General features: G+C 37.4%; 1 protein-coding gene across 1 annotated transcript in view; it reads right to left on the bottom strand.

Annotated features, from left to right (window-relative positions):
- The window catches only part of DPYD (dihydropyrimidine dehydrogenase), a 728688-nt gene that overhangs the window by 96053 nt on the left and 617430 nt on the right, over window positions 1–15205 (bottom strand). The window contains exon 20 of the mRNA XM_004689753.2: window positions 14986–15165. Coding sequence (XP_004689810.2) covers window positions 14986–15165 — 180 coding nt within the window. The remainder of the gene's footprint in view (window positions 1–14985; window positions 15166–15205) is intronic.

The raw sequence follows: 15205 nt of genomic DNA, 5'->3' as shown, positions 1-15205 counted from the left end.
GTCCTCTATTATTAATTGATTCAAAGTAGAACAAAAACATATTCCATATAATTTAAGCTAAATAAATTTTTAAGCATGGTACAAATCAATTGAACTGTCCTTTCCCGTGGCATCCTTCAACCACTGAATATTCTATATGGCATTTCACAGAAATCTGATTTGATTTGAGAACATCTGCAGCAGTCTGGAACACATTTTCCCCTGTACTTGACTTTTAGCTCATTATAGCTCTCAGATGTTCTCGCAGCAATCCTGTGACATATTGGAGTGTTACTGAACAAACATCAGCGAAGCCTATGTCTTGAGTAGTGTCAATCTCAGTTGAAAATGTTTCAGCTTTCTTAGCATCAACACTAGAAGAATTTAATTAACCCACTGAAACTTTCAAAATGATAGTTAATGCATGTAAGAAATGAGAAATCAGAAAAGTCGGGGGAGAAGAGATAAGTGCTTAACCTCCCACAAGCTGATGCCTGCCACCCTCAGCCTGTGCTTCGGCAGCAGTGAGAAGCTTTGCTGCGCTGTGCAGCCTCCTACATTTTGCCGTGAACCCTCTGGCCTGCTCTATGGCCCAATGGAGATGGAGAAGGTGGAGGTGGCAACTATTGCTGTCACACTTCCCTGGTCCCCAAACAAGGTCAGCTTCCAACCTCTAATCAGCTCCCCTCCAGCTGCTCTTGTGCTTTTAATAGGTGGGGCTGGGAGACCAAGGTCAGAAAAGCGCTGTCAGCAGTGCCACGAATTTTTGCCCGCTGCTGCTATTACATTAAGGAAGCAGCTGGTGAGATAATGTATGCCAAAGTGCTTTGTAAATTATAAAGTGCTTATATAATTGTCAGGATGATCACTGCTGTTGTTTTATTCCTAGGTTGCAGAGAGAGCACTGAACTGGGTGATTGGGTGGCAAAGTCTACCGGAAAGCTGAATCAATGGGTGTGCAGTATCCACAGGAGGTTTTTGGTGAGGCCACACATTTGGAAGAGAACAGCATGGAGAGTACAACGGGTTTCATGGGTTGAATGTGCACATTCAGTAACAGGAGAAGCATGGACAGGGAATGCTAGCTTTTAGGGGCAAAAGAAGGGGCAGGGGTCCTAAAAGTTGAAGGGCAAGAAGACTGGGTTCTCTTCACACACAGAAATGTTATCTACCCCCAGGTCTCTGGCACACTTTCTGCCCTGGCCTGCCATATTCTAACACTCATTCTATATTATGTTGAAATTACACTGCCATCTCTCCTGTCCTATGTATATCTCTATACCACTGTCATCAGCACACACAGTTTATCATAAATAACTATGTGTCTAATTTCTATCCTAGTCTGTAATCCTTTTAGAGGAAGACAGAGTTATGTCATCATTACTATTTGCCTCACTAATGTCTGGCAAATATTAGATGCTAACAATGGTTGGTTTGTCTGATAAAACATAAGGAAGAAACCAGGAGAAAGGAGTATTTAAAAATCAAAGAGATTTCAATATGAAGGAGTAGTCAATTGTTGAGTTTATATAACAAGACCTGGAAAATCATTGGAGTTGTTAACCACAAAATCACTGATTACTTTAGCAAGCACAATTTTACTGACTTTAGGGATGGGGATGAGTAGAAATCTAATTATGATGGTTGAAAACAGAAAAGCCAGCAAGAAAACCAGACACAGTGAATGGAGACAGTGTTTTCTTGAACCTGATCAGTGAAGAAAAAATAAATTCAGACCTTTTTATTTCTCTCAGTAATATTATAATACAGATATCAGTAATGCCCGTTTTTGAATAATGAAGTGTTGGTTAAGAGAAAACATGTAAGTTGCCCAAGACCACAGTACTAACTAGGATCACACTGCCCAGTTTCCTCAGTAGGATCTGGTCAAGTGCTGGATATTGCCCTGACAACTTAAAGCCAGGTACAACACATACACACTTTCAATATATGATTTTAAAAGAACAGCTATCTTTTACCACACAGGTTGGAGTGATATAAAGGAACATGGCCTTGTTGGCAGTAGCTGCCAGCATGCAGAAAGACATGCAGGAAGAGGAGAACGCTAAAATGACTCTTCCATTGAAAATGTTTTGTTTGTTTGCTTGTTTTTCAGAAGGCTACAGAATAATCGCTCCTCTGGCAATAGTTACACTTTTTTTAAAAATCCTATTAATCCTCACTGCCATATATTCTGGGGCAATAAACCCAAAATCTTATCTACTTAACAATAAAATTTGTTCTCTCTCACTCTCGCACATGCACGTGCACACACACACACACAGAGCAAGCAACTGTTTGGTCTCTGGACGTCCTAAATGTAGTGTCTTAGCACCTTGGGCTATCATGTTCAGTTGCCACCATTTCCATGTGAGACTTTAATGCTTTCTGTAGCAAGGGAGAGAAATGAATGAATCAAGTATAATACCTAAATGCTTCCATCCAGAATCATATACTATAATTCATTCAAATTTCACTGACTGAAAGCAAAATTATGTAGTCATATGGAACATCCTGGAGGGGAGTATGTTTCCTTCTACAAAACTGGGGAAGGTCAAAGAACAGGAAATTGAGTATCACCAGTGCCTACTGCACACCAAAGGTATGAACAAGTAGGATGGTCTTGCAGGCTTGTACTGCATTTCAGTGAAGACTGCATGCAGTAGTTCTAGAGTAATTCTACATTCCTAGGAGTCCTGGATGACTACAATTACCATGTATATGTTCACAAGTTTCACTGGGGACCTACATTATATAGAGAGTATGACTTAGGTACCATCTAGGTTTTGATGGCAAGCTTGATAACCTTGGAACGATGGATTACATTCTTCAAATTCAGTTGGATTTAACACATACACAGACTAACTGCCAGTAGAGGCTGTGCAGAAGGTTCTATGGTTTCAGATGACAGGAACACAAATGATAAGCAGGGAAGATATGGCTTGAAATATACCTATCAACACCTTTTCAGAAGCCATGTCTTGATGTAGTTTGCCAGGAATAGTCCACAGAAAACTGGCCAGTGGGGTAGGAATAGTTGGGGGTGAAGGTTCAGGTAGCAAAGGCCTCCAGTCTAAGAGGTACCTTGACCAAAATAGAAGGTGCAAGTTAAGGATTCTCTACACACTATCAGTCACATCCACTATTCAGGCTTTGGTCACATCTTCCCAAACACATTTCTAGGGATTCAGTTGTGACCACAAAGCACTGACTTCTACAGGGCATAAATCTGAGAAACTAATAAGATTGTTCTCTGGAATCTACACAAGAAAAACATAGAGAGGATTTAGGAATTAGGTGGTTAACTAGATCAATATGGGTAATGTGTTTCTAAAGATTACTAAGGAGAAGAGGATAGAGGATGGGTGTTTCATCTAAATATCTAGATTGCCAGTTTTTCACTGTTTGAAGATATCTTGGTCTATTTTCCCTAAGCTTCTAGAAGTTTTAGTAAAGCTGTTCGATAGCAGGATCCATGTTATTAAAAAGTGGGATGGGGGAGGGGGGACATACCTAATTATGGCTTGTTTGATTTTTTTTTGATAAATCTGATGCCCTTTTTAATTTCATATAGATTCATGTATTTTTTTTTTCCCCCCGCAAATCTTAGATTAGGGAAAATTGGCATTAAGCAGAATGTAATTAGATTTCTGCTCACTCTACATTATCAAAATTATTCCTTTTAACTCCTTTAATTACAAGAAAATTATAACTTTTATTTAATATTCTCTTTACTCAAGTAGGTGGATGGCTTTAAACAGAGATATAGCAAATCTATATTTTTCTTAGGAAAACTCTCAAGGGTATAGCTAGAATTACAGAAAGATATTTTGCTTTACAACATAAAATCAGGATTAAGAACAGGATTAACTGGTTGGCAGTAAATGTCCACGGAATCTGTAGAGTTCTTAGGAGGAATGGCAAGGGATAAATGCAAGTATAATTTTTGAATTCAAATTTTAGTCACGCACTTGTAGTAATGATTTCCTTATAAATCTTCAATTCTAACCCAGAATGAAAAAAAAAAAATTCTAATTTTTTTTCGTAGCTTAAAAGTAACACCAGAATTAATGTGGGTAAGTTGTGTTGAAGATAAAAAGCACTTTTACACTAGTTCTAAGTATATAATTAATATTAATAAGGTGCATTCTGATTAAAGGAGTATATTTGATGAAGTATGAGAAATTATACTTAACCACTTTCATGAAAGTGACAAAGGAAATAATTACATTTGTGCTTGGCAATTAGATATCAATTTTATAACTGAGGAGAAACAGGGAATCATCATTTTTAAAAACAGACAAATGAAGGCAAAGCATGATGGGATGCTGACAAAAAATATATGGGTTACATTTTATGTCGTATACAATGGTGGACCTCAATGAGGCAGCTGCAGGGGTTAGAATCAAAAGCTCACTGCTACCCAACATTTTGGTATAGGCTGGTCCATACTCAGGGAAGTGGAAAGCTATGGTCTGTGATGCCTTATCCTGTGTCCAGGCATATACAGACATTGCCCATCTACTGGGCTTGGCTTTTGAGTTCTAATCCTTCACTCCTAGCAACTGCTACTGACCAGTGTTTCCTTGTGAAATGAACCCACTTAACCCTGAGATTGGCGAGAAACCAAGCTGAGAAGCTTATAGGGACACAGACTATTCTGGGTATAAGCAATACAAAATTGCCTCCTTCCATAACATGAGGGTCTCCAACTAACACCTTTTTTTAACAGCTCATGTTAAATTAGGATACTATTTCTTCTGAGCTGGCAATAACACTAAGTGCGTCCATTCTCATGGGCAAATATTCATGCTAGTTTGCTCCCAAAGCCTAACCGTAAAAAATTTTTCTCCATTTTGCCTGGAAAGGAAATATTTCAGAATGGTTTATTATACTGTGTGTATGTGTAAAAGAAAGTGGTTCAAGGGAGAAAGATACTAACTTTTAACCAGATTAAAGAAAACTAAGTGATAGGATCATGTTATCAAAAGAAGATACAGAGGAAATATTAAAAAAAATTGTGTATTACCTAGAAAATCTACACAAATTATAGAAGTAACACTCATGAATTATTATTCTTGAGTCTTTGTTTACCCTAATATTACCCATGTATTTTGAATATGGATATATCAGATATTCAAATTACCTTACTATATCTCTATTTGTTAGAATGAATTATAACTGCCATGAACTATACACTTTATATATATGACTTCAAATCTTACAAAGCACCTGAGAGACAGCTATCATCATCTCACTTTGCAGCTATGGAATGGAGGATTCATGTAAGTGACCCAGTTTTGTCCATTAGTAACACACTGACCCAGACTCGTGGGATTCCAAACACAATAGTTTGGAACACATTTACCCCTTTCATTAAACATAAACACAAATAGGGGATAGGACACTCTGAATGACAAGAGGAGGCTATCAAGTTTATCTAACTTTTTTTTCCGTCAATGTAGGAATAATCACCATGTACAAGATATATGTTTGCCCTGTTCTATAAGTATACTTGGCATTTCAGCATTCTACCTAAGATGCTACTCAAATAAATGTGATGACCTTTAGAAATGTAGATAAGTCCCCATAATAACTATGCAGTAGGCTCTCATTTGGCAACTTTAGAAATTTTAAACCCTGGGACTGGTGTTTTAATTTTTCCCTAGGTCTTATCAAATAAATAAAACAATAGAAAATATTTAGGCGCATGCGATTTTGCTGTAGTCATAGAGTGACCACAGTAGTATAGTTCTATATCACTCTTTATGCAGTAACTGACAGAAATACAGACTGTAATCTGGAAGTTTTCTAACAATATAATGTGTCCAACTGACAGCCACAGGGAGAGGGCAGAGTAATTGCCAGGAGAAAGCTGCAATGGGAGAAAATATCAGGAATGAGGACTATAGGGCCACAGATTGAACTCACAGGAAATGCCTTTCACCTCCTGTCTCGCTTTTGGGGTTTGCTCTGCAAGTGGTCATTAGAGAAAGGGGCAAGAAAAGTTACCCTACCTGGACAGCAAAAGGTCCTCACTATGGATATTTCACTATAAGTTTCCATGTGCTTCTCAATTACATTAAATTTTGTCAAATGATTCCAGTTTACATTTACAAAGTATACTTTTATTATTACTTTATATTAATATTACTAATTTATAAATTATACTGTTATTATTAACATAAAATACATCTATTCTAGTCACGTCTTTGTGAGATGAAAGCATTATGGATGTTTTCTCCCAATCTATGACTTGAATTTTTATTTGAGGAACAGGAGTTAGTTTTGATTAATTGTAATTTATCTTTCTTTTTCTGGTATAGTTTTTTCTATCCTAGCTAAGAAATTTTTCCTTGTTCCAAGCTCATGAAGATATTACTTGTGGTTTCCTTTAAGATTTCACTTTCATATCTATAATGTATTAAAAGTTGCTTTTGTGATCTATGTAAGGAAAGTATGAGGTTCATTTTCTAAATATATATATATATATATATACACATACATACATACACACACACACACATATATATGAGTATTCGTTAATTCAACACCACTTATAGAAAAGCCTTCCTATTTCCATTGGATTGTTTTGGCACTTCTTTCAAAAATCAATTGAATATATATGTGTTGGTCTATTTCTAGACTTTATATCTGGTCCACTGATCTATCTGGACACTAACATGCTTGATTACTGTAGATTTTTAAGAATCTGGAAGACAGTTCAAATAATCTTAACTCTGTTCTTTTTTTTTTTTTTTTAAGGATTTATTTCATTTATTCATCCAAGAACTGTGGTACAGGCCAGAAGTGTCAGGGGTAAGAGGATTCACCAGAAACAGAATGGGAACCAGAACAGGTGGACGGACTGAAACACACTGATGAAGGGAGCAAAGGGCAAGACAGGAGATGTTTGCTCCACCCTGTTGCCAACCAGGGATCCAAATTGTACTGCAGTGGCTGCAGATAGCTTCACTGTGCTGAGACTTAACTCCCTGTGCTACCTGGGAGGCTCCTACCTTGTTCTTTTTTGGATAATTTTGGATATTCTTGCTCCTTTGTAAATTTTGGAATCACTTGACAACTATTAAAACATGTGTTGGTATTTTGAGTGAAATCATATGTATAGTGTAATGTGGAGATAATTGACATTTTAATACATTCTCTATTAATTTTTCTCAGCAATCCTTCATAGTGATCAGTGTGTGAATACTGCATCTATTTTAATCTGTTCCTAAATATTTTATGGTTTTTGAATACTATTGTATATAGCATTCCAAAGTTTAATTTTCCAGTTGTTCACTGCTTCTATTGCTCACACAACAGTTTTTATTTTTTGTAACATGAAACTTTGCTATGAAAACTTACTGATTTTAACAGTTTTTATAGGTTCTTTACCATTTTTGATGTATATAATATTACTATCTTCAAATAATATTACTATCTTCAAATAATCCTTTGTTTCCACTCTGGATGTGATTTAGCATGTCTTTATAATACTAGCTAGCACCTTCAGTATATTAAGAGTTGTGAGAGTGGACTTTCATCTCTAGTACTTTACCTTGGAAGACAAATTAAATTTTTCCAATAAGTATGAAGTGAGCTGTAGCATTTTTTACGTCCTTTATGAGGCTGAAGAAATTTCCTTTTAATACTGAATTGCTTAGGATCTTTATTGTGAGTGGATGTTGGATTCTGTCAAATGCTTTCCCTGCATCTACAGACCCAGATTATATAAAGAATACTTAACATTTAGCAAGTAAGTCAATTTTAAAATACACAATATATTTATTTAAATAGGTGTCTCATGTCAACAAGAACATGAAAAAGTATTCAATGGGCCCTCCCTGGTGGCGCAGCGGGTTAAAGCACAACACTGAGAATCTAAAAGCCGCTTCCGCATGAGTTCGAGCCCTGCCTGCCCCGGAGGTGACCACATGGTGTGGCAGACCTCTCCTGACCCACCCGCTGCTCCCCTCAGCAGTGTACTTCATAGATCTGCCTGTTCTGCTCCCTACTCTGTCTCTGGTGAAGCCTCTCACCACCCCTGAGCCTCTGGCCTGTACCCCAGTTCTGTATGCACAAATAAACAAATCTTAAAAAAAAAAAAGTATTCAATGTCATCAGTTCAGGGAAATTAAATATTAAGTTTCAATGAGATACCGCTCACTTATTTTAAAATGGCTAAAATAAAAAAGACAGGATTACCAAAAGTTGACTGAGATATGAAAAAACTGAAGCACGTATTTACCCAATGTTGACTGAAATATGAAATATGGACGTGTGTCTGTTAGTTTCTTATAAAGCTTGTATGTCACCTGTTAACCCCGATACTACACTGTTGTTACTTAAGAGAGAGAAAAATATGTCTACAAAAGTAGTTATTCCTGGATGCTTATTACAAATATATTTGTAATATCAAAGAAGCAAAAATAGCTCAAATGTCATTTTGACTAAATACTCAAAGTATGGTATATTTAAGAAAATATTATTTACCAATAGAGATAAATTAACATTCACAAGTACATGGATGAATTTTCATAACATTGTGTGGAATGCAAGTAACTACACACATAAAAATAGTATTTCTGGGTAATTCTAACTACATGATGCTAAAGAATATGAATGAACTAATCTATGATGATAAAAAACAGATAGCATTTGTTTTTGTTGGTGGCTACAAGGGACAGGCAACAACTAGGAAAATGCAGAAGAGAATCTCCTGAGGTGTTGGAAGTATTCACCCTCTTGATAATAGTGAGGATTTCCTGGACATATTCACTCACAAAACTCATCAAATGGCTTATTTTAGACCTGTACATTTTCCTTTTGTGTTAATATTATATGAACTGGGAATAAATTAAAAGCATGAGAAAATAAACAACATGAAAGATATAATTTTAAAACTGTAGTAAGATTAGGTCAGAGATGGTTCCTTGGTTTGCTCTGGGGGGTATAATCTGAAAGTCAACCCATACTGGCATTGCAATCAGAGGGCACCATGGCTTGGGGTGAAACTGGAACACCAGTTGCACATCAGAGACCAGTTGGGCATTTAAGATGTAAGTGTTTCATTACCCAACAGGTGTGGAGAGAAGCACTTGGAGGCCGTGTCCTGGTGCGGAGGTTGCCTTAACCAATCACAACTTGCCTGGCACCTGCTGGCAGCCCTGGAGAGGGGAGAACTCAAGAGGTGTGGAAGTGCACACCCCTGATTGACAGAAGTGGGGGTGCTTCCAGAAGGCCAAGTCTCTAGTAAAAGGAACGAGGATAGAGTGCTGGATACATTCCCCTTCCTCATTCTTCAGGACTGTACTGAGCTTGTGGAACTCACTAATCACACAGGGTAGAGAGACTTAGGTCTGAAGCTCGGAAAGTAGGGCTATCAGTGGTGCCACAGACACTTGCCAACACTTTGCTCCCACTCCTACATTGTCTGGAAACCTCCAGGGACCTCTCCCCATTTTTTTATAATGGTCTTGCTTGTGAAGTTATACATTCCTTTTGAATACTTTTTTGTTCTCTGTGTTGGGTAACATGCCAGAGACAAATACATAGTTAGACATCGACACATGAAATACCACAGGAGTTTTATAAAATTGTACTACTTTGTCTTAAAAATAACACGTAAGTGATGCATCTGGTCAAATGGATGCACCAATTTTGGTTTCTACTATAGAAACAAAGCCTTGTTTTTCAAGTTGCTATACAAGCACTATGACAGTTTCTCTGATTTTTATCCTAGTGAAGGCTTTTTAATGAGCACAGATTATGCTCACTTACTAATATACTGATATGTATTTCATCATATTTTAAGACCTACTGAAAGTAATTTGGCATGTTTACTGTTTCCTTCTAAAATGACTGTTATTCTTGAAAGTACCTGGCTGGAATTTTAATTATAAGTTGGCCTTATTTTTTTCCACCTAAGTTAAGGATACCATAGTTTGTACAACTTAATTCTACAAACATTTAGCTTTGTGCTAGATGCTTGAACATTGAAATATAAATAAAACATGCTCAACTGTTTTCAAAATGTTCAAAAAGCTCAATGATAGACACAAAGATACAGAACTGGAAGATAAAGCAATAACTGCAATACCGTATGTGCAAAGTGCTAAAGGAGTGACTGGGATCTCCTAAAGGGAGAGGAAGAGGGAATGATAAGACTTCATGAACAAGGAAGTGGCATTAAAAATAGATCTTATATAAATGAGTGATTGATCAATATATTCATTTAGCAATTCAGTTACCATGCTGCTAGGTCCCGGCTCTGTGGCTGACACTGTGTGTGCACCAGGACACACGGTGTGATCAAGGCCCTCAAGGTCACATTCTTGACACACTGTGACAATAGAAAAAAGTGAAGGTTGCTCACCTGACTACCTCCCTCTTTCTGTTCTGACCTCTTACCATCTCATTTTTCTAAACTACATTCATACAGAGAGATCTTTAAGTTCAAATTTGGTGTGTGTATGTGTGTTTTAAACATTTATTTATGCATACAGAACTGGGGTTCAGGCCAGAGGTGCAGGGGTGGTAAAGGCTTCACCAGAGACAGAGTGGGGAGCAGAACATGCCAACTGATGAAGTACACTGCTGAGGGGAGCAGCGGACGGGTCAGGAGAGTTCTGTTGCCCCATGTAGATCACCTCTGGGATAAGGATCGAACTCATGCTGAAGTGGCTTTAGCTTCTTAATGCTGTGCTTTAACCTGCTGTGCCACCAGGGAGGGCCCTGGTGTGTGTTTTTAACCTTCTTTTCATTTCTGACATAATGGGAAAACGAATGACTTGCTAAGTTAAGTGATGACCATTGAAGCTACTACTATTAGGCTGTTTTTTTTTTTTTGTTGTTGTTGTTGACATTCACTTACTCATTTTCTTATTCAATCAACCCTGTAAAGTCCTTATTCTATATCTGTGGGTGTCCAAGGAATTAGGATACAAAGATGACTAAAGCAAGTATGCTTAAGGTCTAGTAAATGGAACAGACTTGTAAAAATTCAAATGCTGTGTGATATCTGTTGCATGTATGATGAAGACAAAGGGAAATTAATTCTAAAGTAGAAGTCTGAGAATAACTCAAAGAGAAGGACATACTTGAGAATCTCTCTTTAGAGAACTGGAAAGATTTTGCAGACATAGGAACAGCATGTGAACATACATACAGACCCATAACAATTAGTAGTTCCGACTGGTGTTGTTTTCCTGTCAAGAGCTCTTGTTAAAGAATCTCATTTACATCCCAAACAGAGAAGAGTAAGGACAATTCCTTCCCTATGTTTCTGGGTGTATAATTTTCTGTTTGAATATTGGATTGCCCAGGCTTTTTTTCCCCCCATTTTTCCTAAGCTATCACAACACAGTTCTTATCTGTCACTCCTAAAGATACCAAATACCAATATTTTATTTTTTAATATCACTAAAATTGCACATTCTTTGCTTCCAGCTCTACAGAAATTTGTGGATAAAGGTGTTCTTGCAATAATATTCTCATTTAAGTAGAAAAATACTTAAATTATCCAAAGTCCTTGGGGCAAATGTACCTCAGAATTCCCAGTTGTCTTTTAGACGTTAGACAGTTAAAATGGTGCACTTATCTCCAGTGAGGTGTGGGGACCAACCTGAAATCAAACACCTTCGTCTTTTCACAGCAAACATTTAAATGCTGGCTCTAAGAGGAATAAATAAAGATTATAAATAGCCTCACATCAGTTGAGGCCAGGTTTGCTGCCAAATGAGTTATGTGAAACATTTGGTTTTAGCGCTTTTCAGTTTTCAGAACTGTTAATGAGGGATTGTGGACTTGTATTATGATTAGCTTCATTTTATAGTTTTTGAAACAGATTTAGAGAGATTAATTAACTTGCCCAAGTTGCCTACCTAGTAAGTAATGAAGCATCACACACACCTAACAGTTTCTTTCTGAACTCTGCTGAACACCATGGTCCAATATGCAGCAGGCAATCACTGCACTTTAATGGAGTTGCCCCGTTTTTCTCCAGGGAGAGAGGGAAACAGGATGACTGAGTGTAAAAACCGGGGTGCCCCCAGCTGAGCCCCTTCCATTCTGAGGCTCCTGTGAAAGAACAGTCTCTGTTCCTTATTCCCACAGGCTTTCCCCTCGTCTGTTTACCAGCACTCTGGGTAGCGAGTCTTTGATAGCAAGGTGTCTGCCCCAACAACTCTTTCTGTTCACTTATTTTTTTCCCGGCTGTGCATAAACTCTCTACCCTGGTTCCTCTGTGTTGCTAGCTGCTGGCCACTCAGAATCCACATCTTTTGTATTTCCTCTCCTGCCTTTCTTCTCTGTATCTTTTCTAGCTCAAAAAATTTATCTACACCTTTTCTTTCAAGAGAAGCTTGTATCATGCTCGTTGAACATGTCTCAATCACTGACACCCTCTTTTTCATTGTTTTGGAGAATACAAGTAATTGGAGCCCTTCTCCATCATGATGTCAAATTACAGATTCCTGGATGTACTTCTGACCAATTGAATCAGGTCTCTGGGGGAGGGAACTGGGGGTGGACATTTTCCACAAGGAGCCAGCTGCATTTTAGCACCCACAGTTCAAGATCAACGGCTCAAGGTGAGAAAGTTCCCAGTAGCTCTTCCTATGGATTTGTTCTCTTACTTGCTGGCACACATGCCTATAATGGGTTCTATCAGCCACATGTGCAAACTCAAACACCTGACTTCTTGCCCTTTAAAGCCTGCTGAAGAAACCTTGCTTAGAAAGTTTAATCAATTAGTAAGTGAGGTATACGTAGCGAGGGTATATTCAATATATTAATTACTTAAAAGAAAACATGACTAATTTGGCCAAATCCTTGTTTCCACCATTAGAGTCTCAATTTCGCTCCATCTTCAAACACTACATTGTAATTGGTTTCCTCTAAATTTCTACTCTAATTTATTCTAGCCTGACCTCTGAGTGAAAGATTAAGTAGAGTAACAATTGTACTTTCGAAATAAATCTTTCCTGTTTAAAGAAGCTAACTACTTCTACTGGGTCATTCTAAAAAGGGACTATCACTTCTCCTGTTTTCCCTGTGGCCAAATATAGTGCAAAGACCAGTATCCTATTCTTTAGCTAATGTGAGTATAATGTTAATTATTTTTCAAAAACTCTCCTCTTCCCTCTCTGCCCCACCCCAGCAACACTAGGAAGGAACAATTAGGAAGCCACCTGTACCTTGGCTCCAATGTGCTTTGATTCATGATTAGTGATATTAACCTAAAGGGATAGTCACCTATTGTTTTAGTCATGTCAACCTGTACCAGAGAATTCAGGAGCATAGATCTATTACCAGACCATCTGCTTGTTCTTCAACTTAGTGCTGAAAAATGAATCACTAATATAATCACATAGGCAATTTTTTTTAAAAACAAATAATAATGCCAAACTTACACTTAGGATTTTAATGAAGGTTGGGCTTACCAAAATAAAGTCTGAATCTAGATTCAAACTATTTGAAAAATCAGTTCCCACTTATGCCATTGACACAAGTGTCTCCATCATTATCCATCTTTTATTTGAATATGTAAGTTTTGAAATGAGCGTGGAAGTCCTTTAAAGACAAAATTATACCATGCAATGCAGAGACTTGCATTTCAGCTCACATGGCAACCACTCAAATTTGAGACAATGCTTTTTATCGATGGTCATAATCGATTGTGTCAGAAGCCATTTACTTGAGACATTTACATGGAACGAGTTAAAATTATTTGTGAATCTTTTACAATTATGAACAGACTTAGAATATTGATGGTCATTGATAAAGGCAAGAACACTCAGTGTCTAAATACTGCAGACTCAGTTTATGATAATATGATTAGTTACACTAATAATGCTGCTTAGGCACAGTTGTGCTAATTACAATATTATAAATATTAATGCCACCCAGCCTTTCTGTTTGATTGCCACTCATGGAATCATTCATCACGGCATTTTCCTGGAATCTACACTCTAAGATTTTCTTTCTTTCTGCCTTTTGTTTTTCATTACTGGACTTGCAATCACACACATTATTCTTCAAGAAGTCCTTCTTTTTAGGTTATTAGGAGAAAAACAGTGATTTTTCCTTGAAAAAGAGCCAAATATAAGTCAGCTCTATGATGTTTCTCTTATTCTTTCTGAGCCCCTAAACCAGCCAAAGAAGGCAAAGCACCCAAGGTTTTTCTTTGCCGTTCTTTTTCATGTGACCTGTTTCAAGTGAAGATTCATTTGAATTATTAAATGCTTCCTTAAAGAATCTTTTTATACTTGCCTCTCTCTTTTTTTAAGTTAATTATTGATGTAGTGACAAGCTGAAAAGACTAAGAATTATAATTTTTCCCTCCCCTCATTCAGGACTGAAGCTATGTCTCTGACAATGGTTGTCTATTTAGAATATAACAAAGGAAACACAAAAGGCGAAATGCTGAATGTTGTTTTAGAAAAGATGTGCCAAAATCACTGTATTATACAAAATGTAAATGTAGTGTATATTTCTTTGAAAATAGCAGTTAGTGAGAAAGTTGGGACATAACCTTTTGAGCCCAGGTTTAACCACACAGCAGTGGCGGTGACAAAAGATACTGATTAGATTTTAATTTTAAAAAACTTCATCATATTATTCAGGGCTCTAGTGATTTGATTGTCTTGAAAATAGAAAGGTAATGTTATAATTTCCAGAGCTTGTTAAAGAATAAAGAAATTTCCAGCCTCCCACTGGAAAGAATGCCAGTCATCACCACAGTAAGCAAGAACTTGGAGGTACTTTACACTAAAAACTTCAATCTTTTTTTTTTTTCTTTATGACCTTGTGTTATATTGGTTTTATAAAGATGTACTTGTAGAACAGCACATAACTGTAATCAAGTCTTTCTCAGAATGACTTTAGTGTAGAAATCCCTTCCAGCAGGGACGCTCAGTGAGATGGTGGGAGGGCAAATGAAACATGGAATAGACAGGGACGGAGGTGTGTTTTGCAGATAACACAGGCGAGCGAAGCACGTACCTTTCCCATGAGCTCAGCAATTCGAGGAACTGGTTTCCCTTTCTGGTGCCTCATGGTAGCTGGACTCTGCCCGTCCCAGTCTTGGAGTTCTTCGATGCTTTTCAGATATAGCAGGGCTTTGAGGCCGGTGCAATAGTCTTCGATCACCGTGAAATCCTGATTTTGAACAGCACTGCATACCTAAGGAAGATGGAGCAACCAAGCCAACATCAAACCAAGA

The sequence above is a fragment of the Condylura cristata genome, unplaced genomic scaffold, assembly GCF_000260355.1.
Source record: "Condylura cristata isolate star-nosed mole 26May11 unplaced genomic scaffold, ConCri1.0 scaffold00026, whole genome shotgun sequence".
NCBI classification, from domain to species: Eukaryota; Metazoa; Chordata; class Mammalia; order Eulipotyphla; family Talpidae; genus Condylura; species Condylura cristata.
Note: the sequence above shows the minus strand (reverse complement) of the source record. Positions and strands in the feature narration are given on the sequence as shown.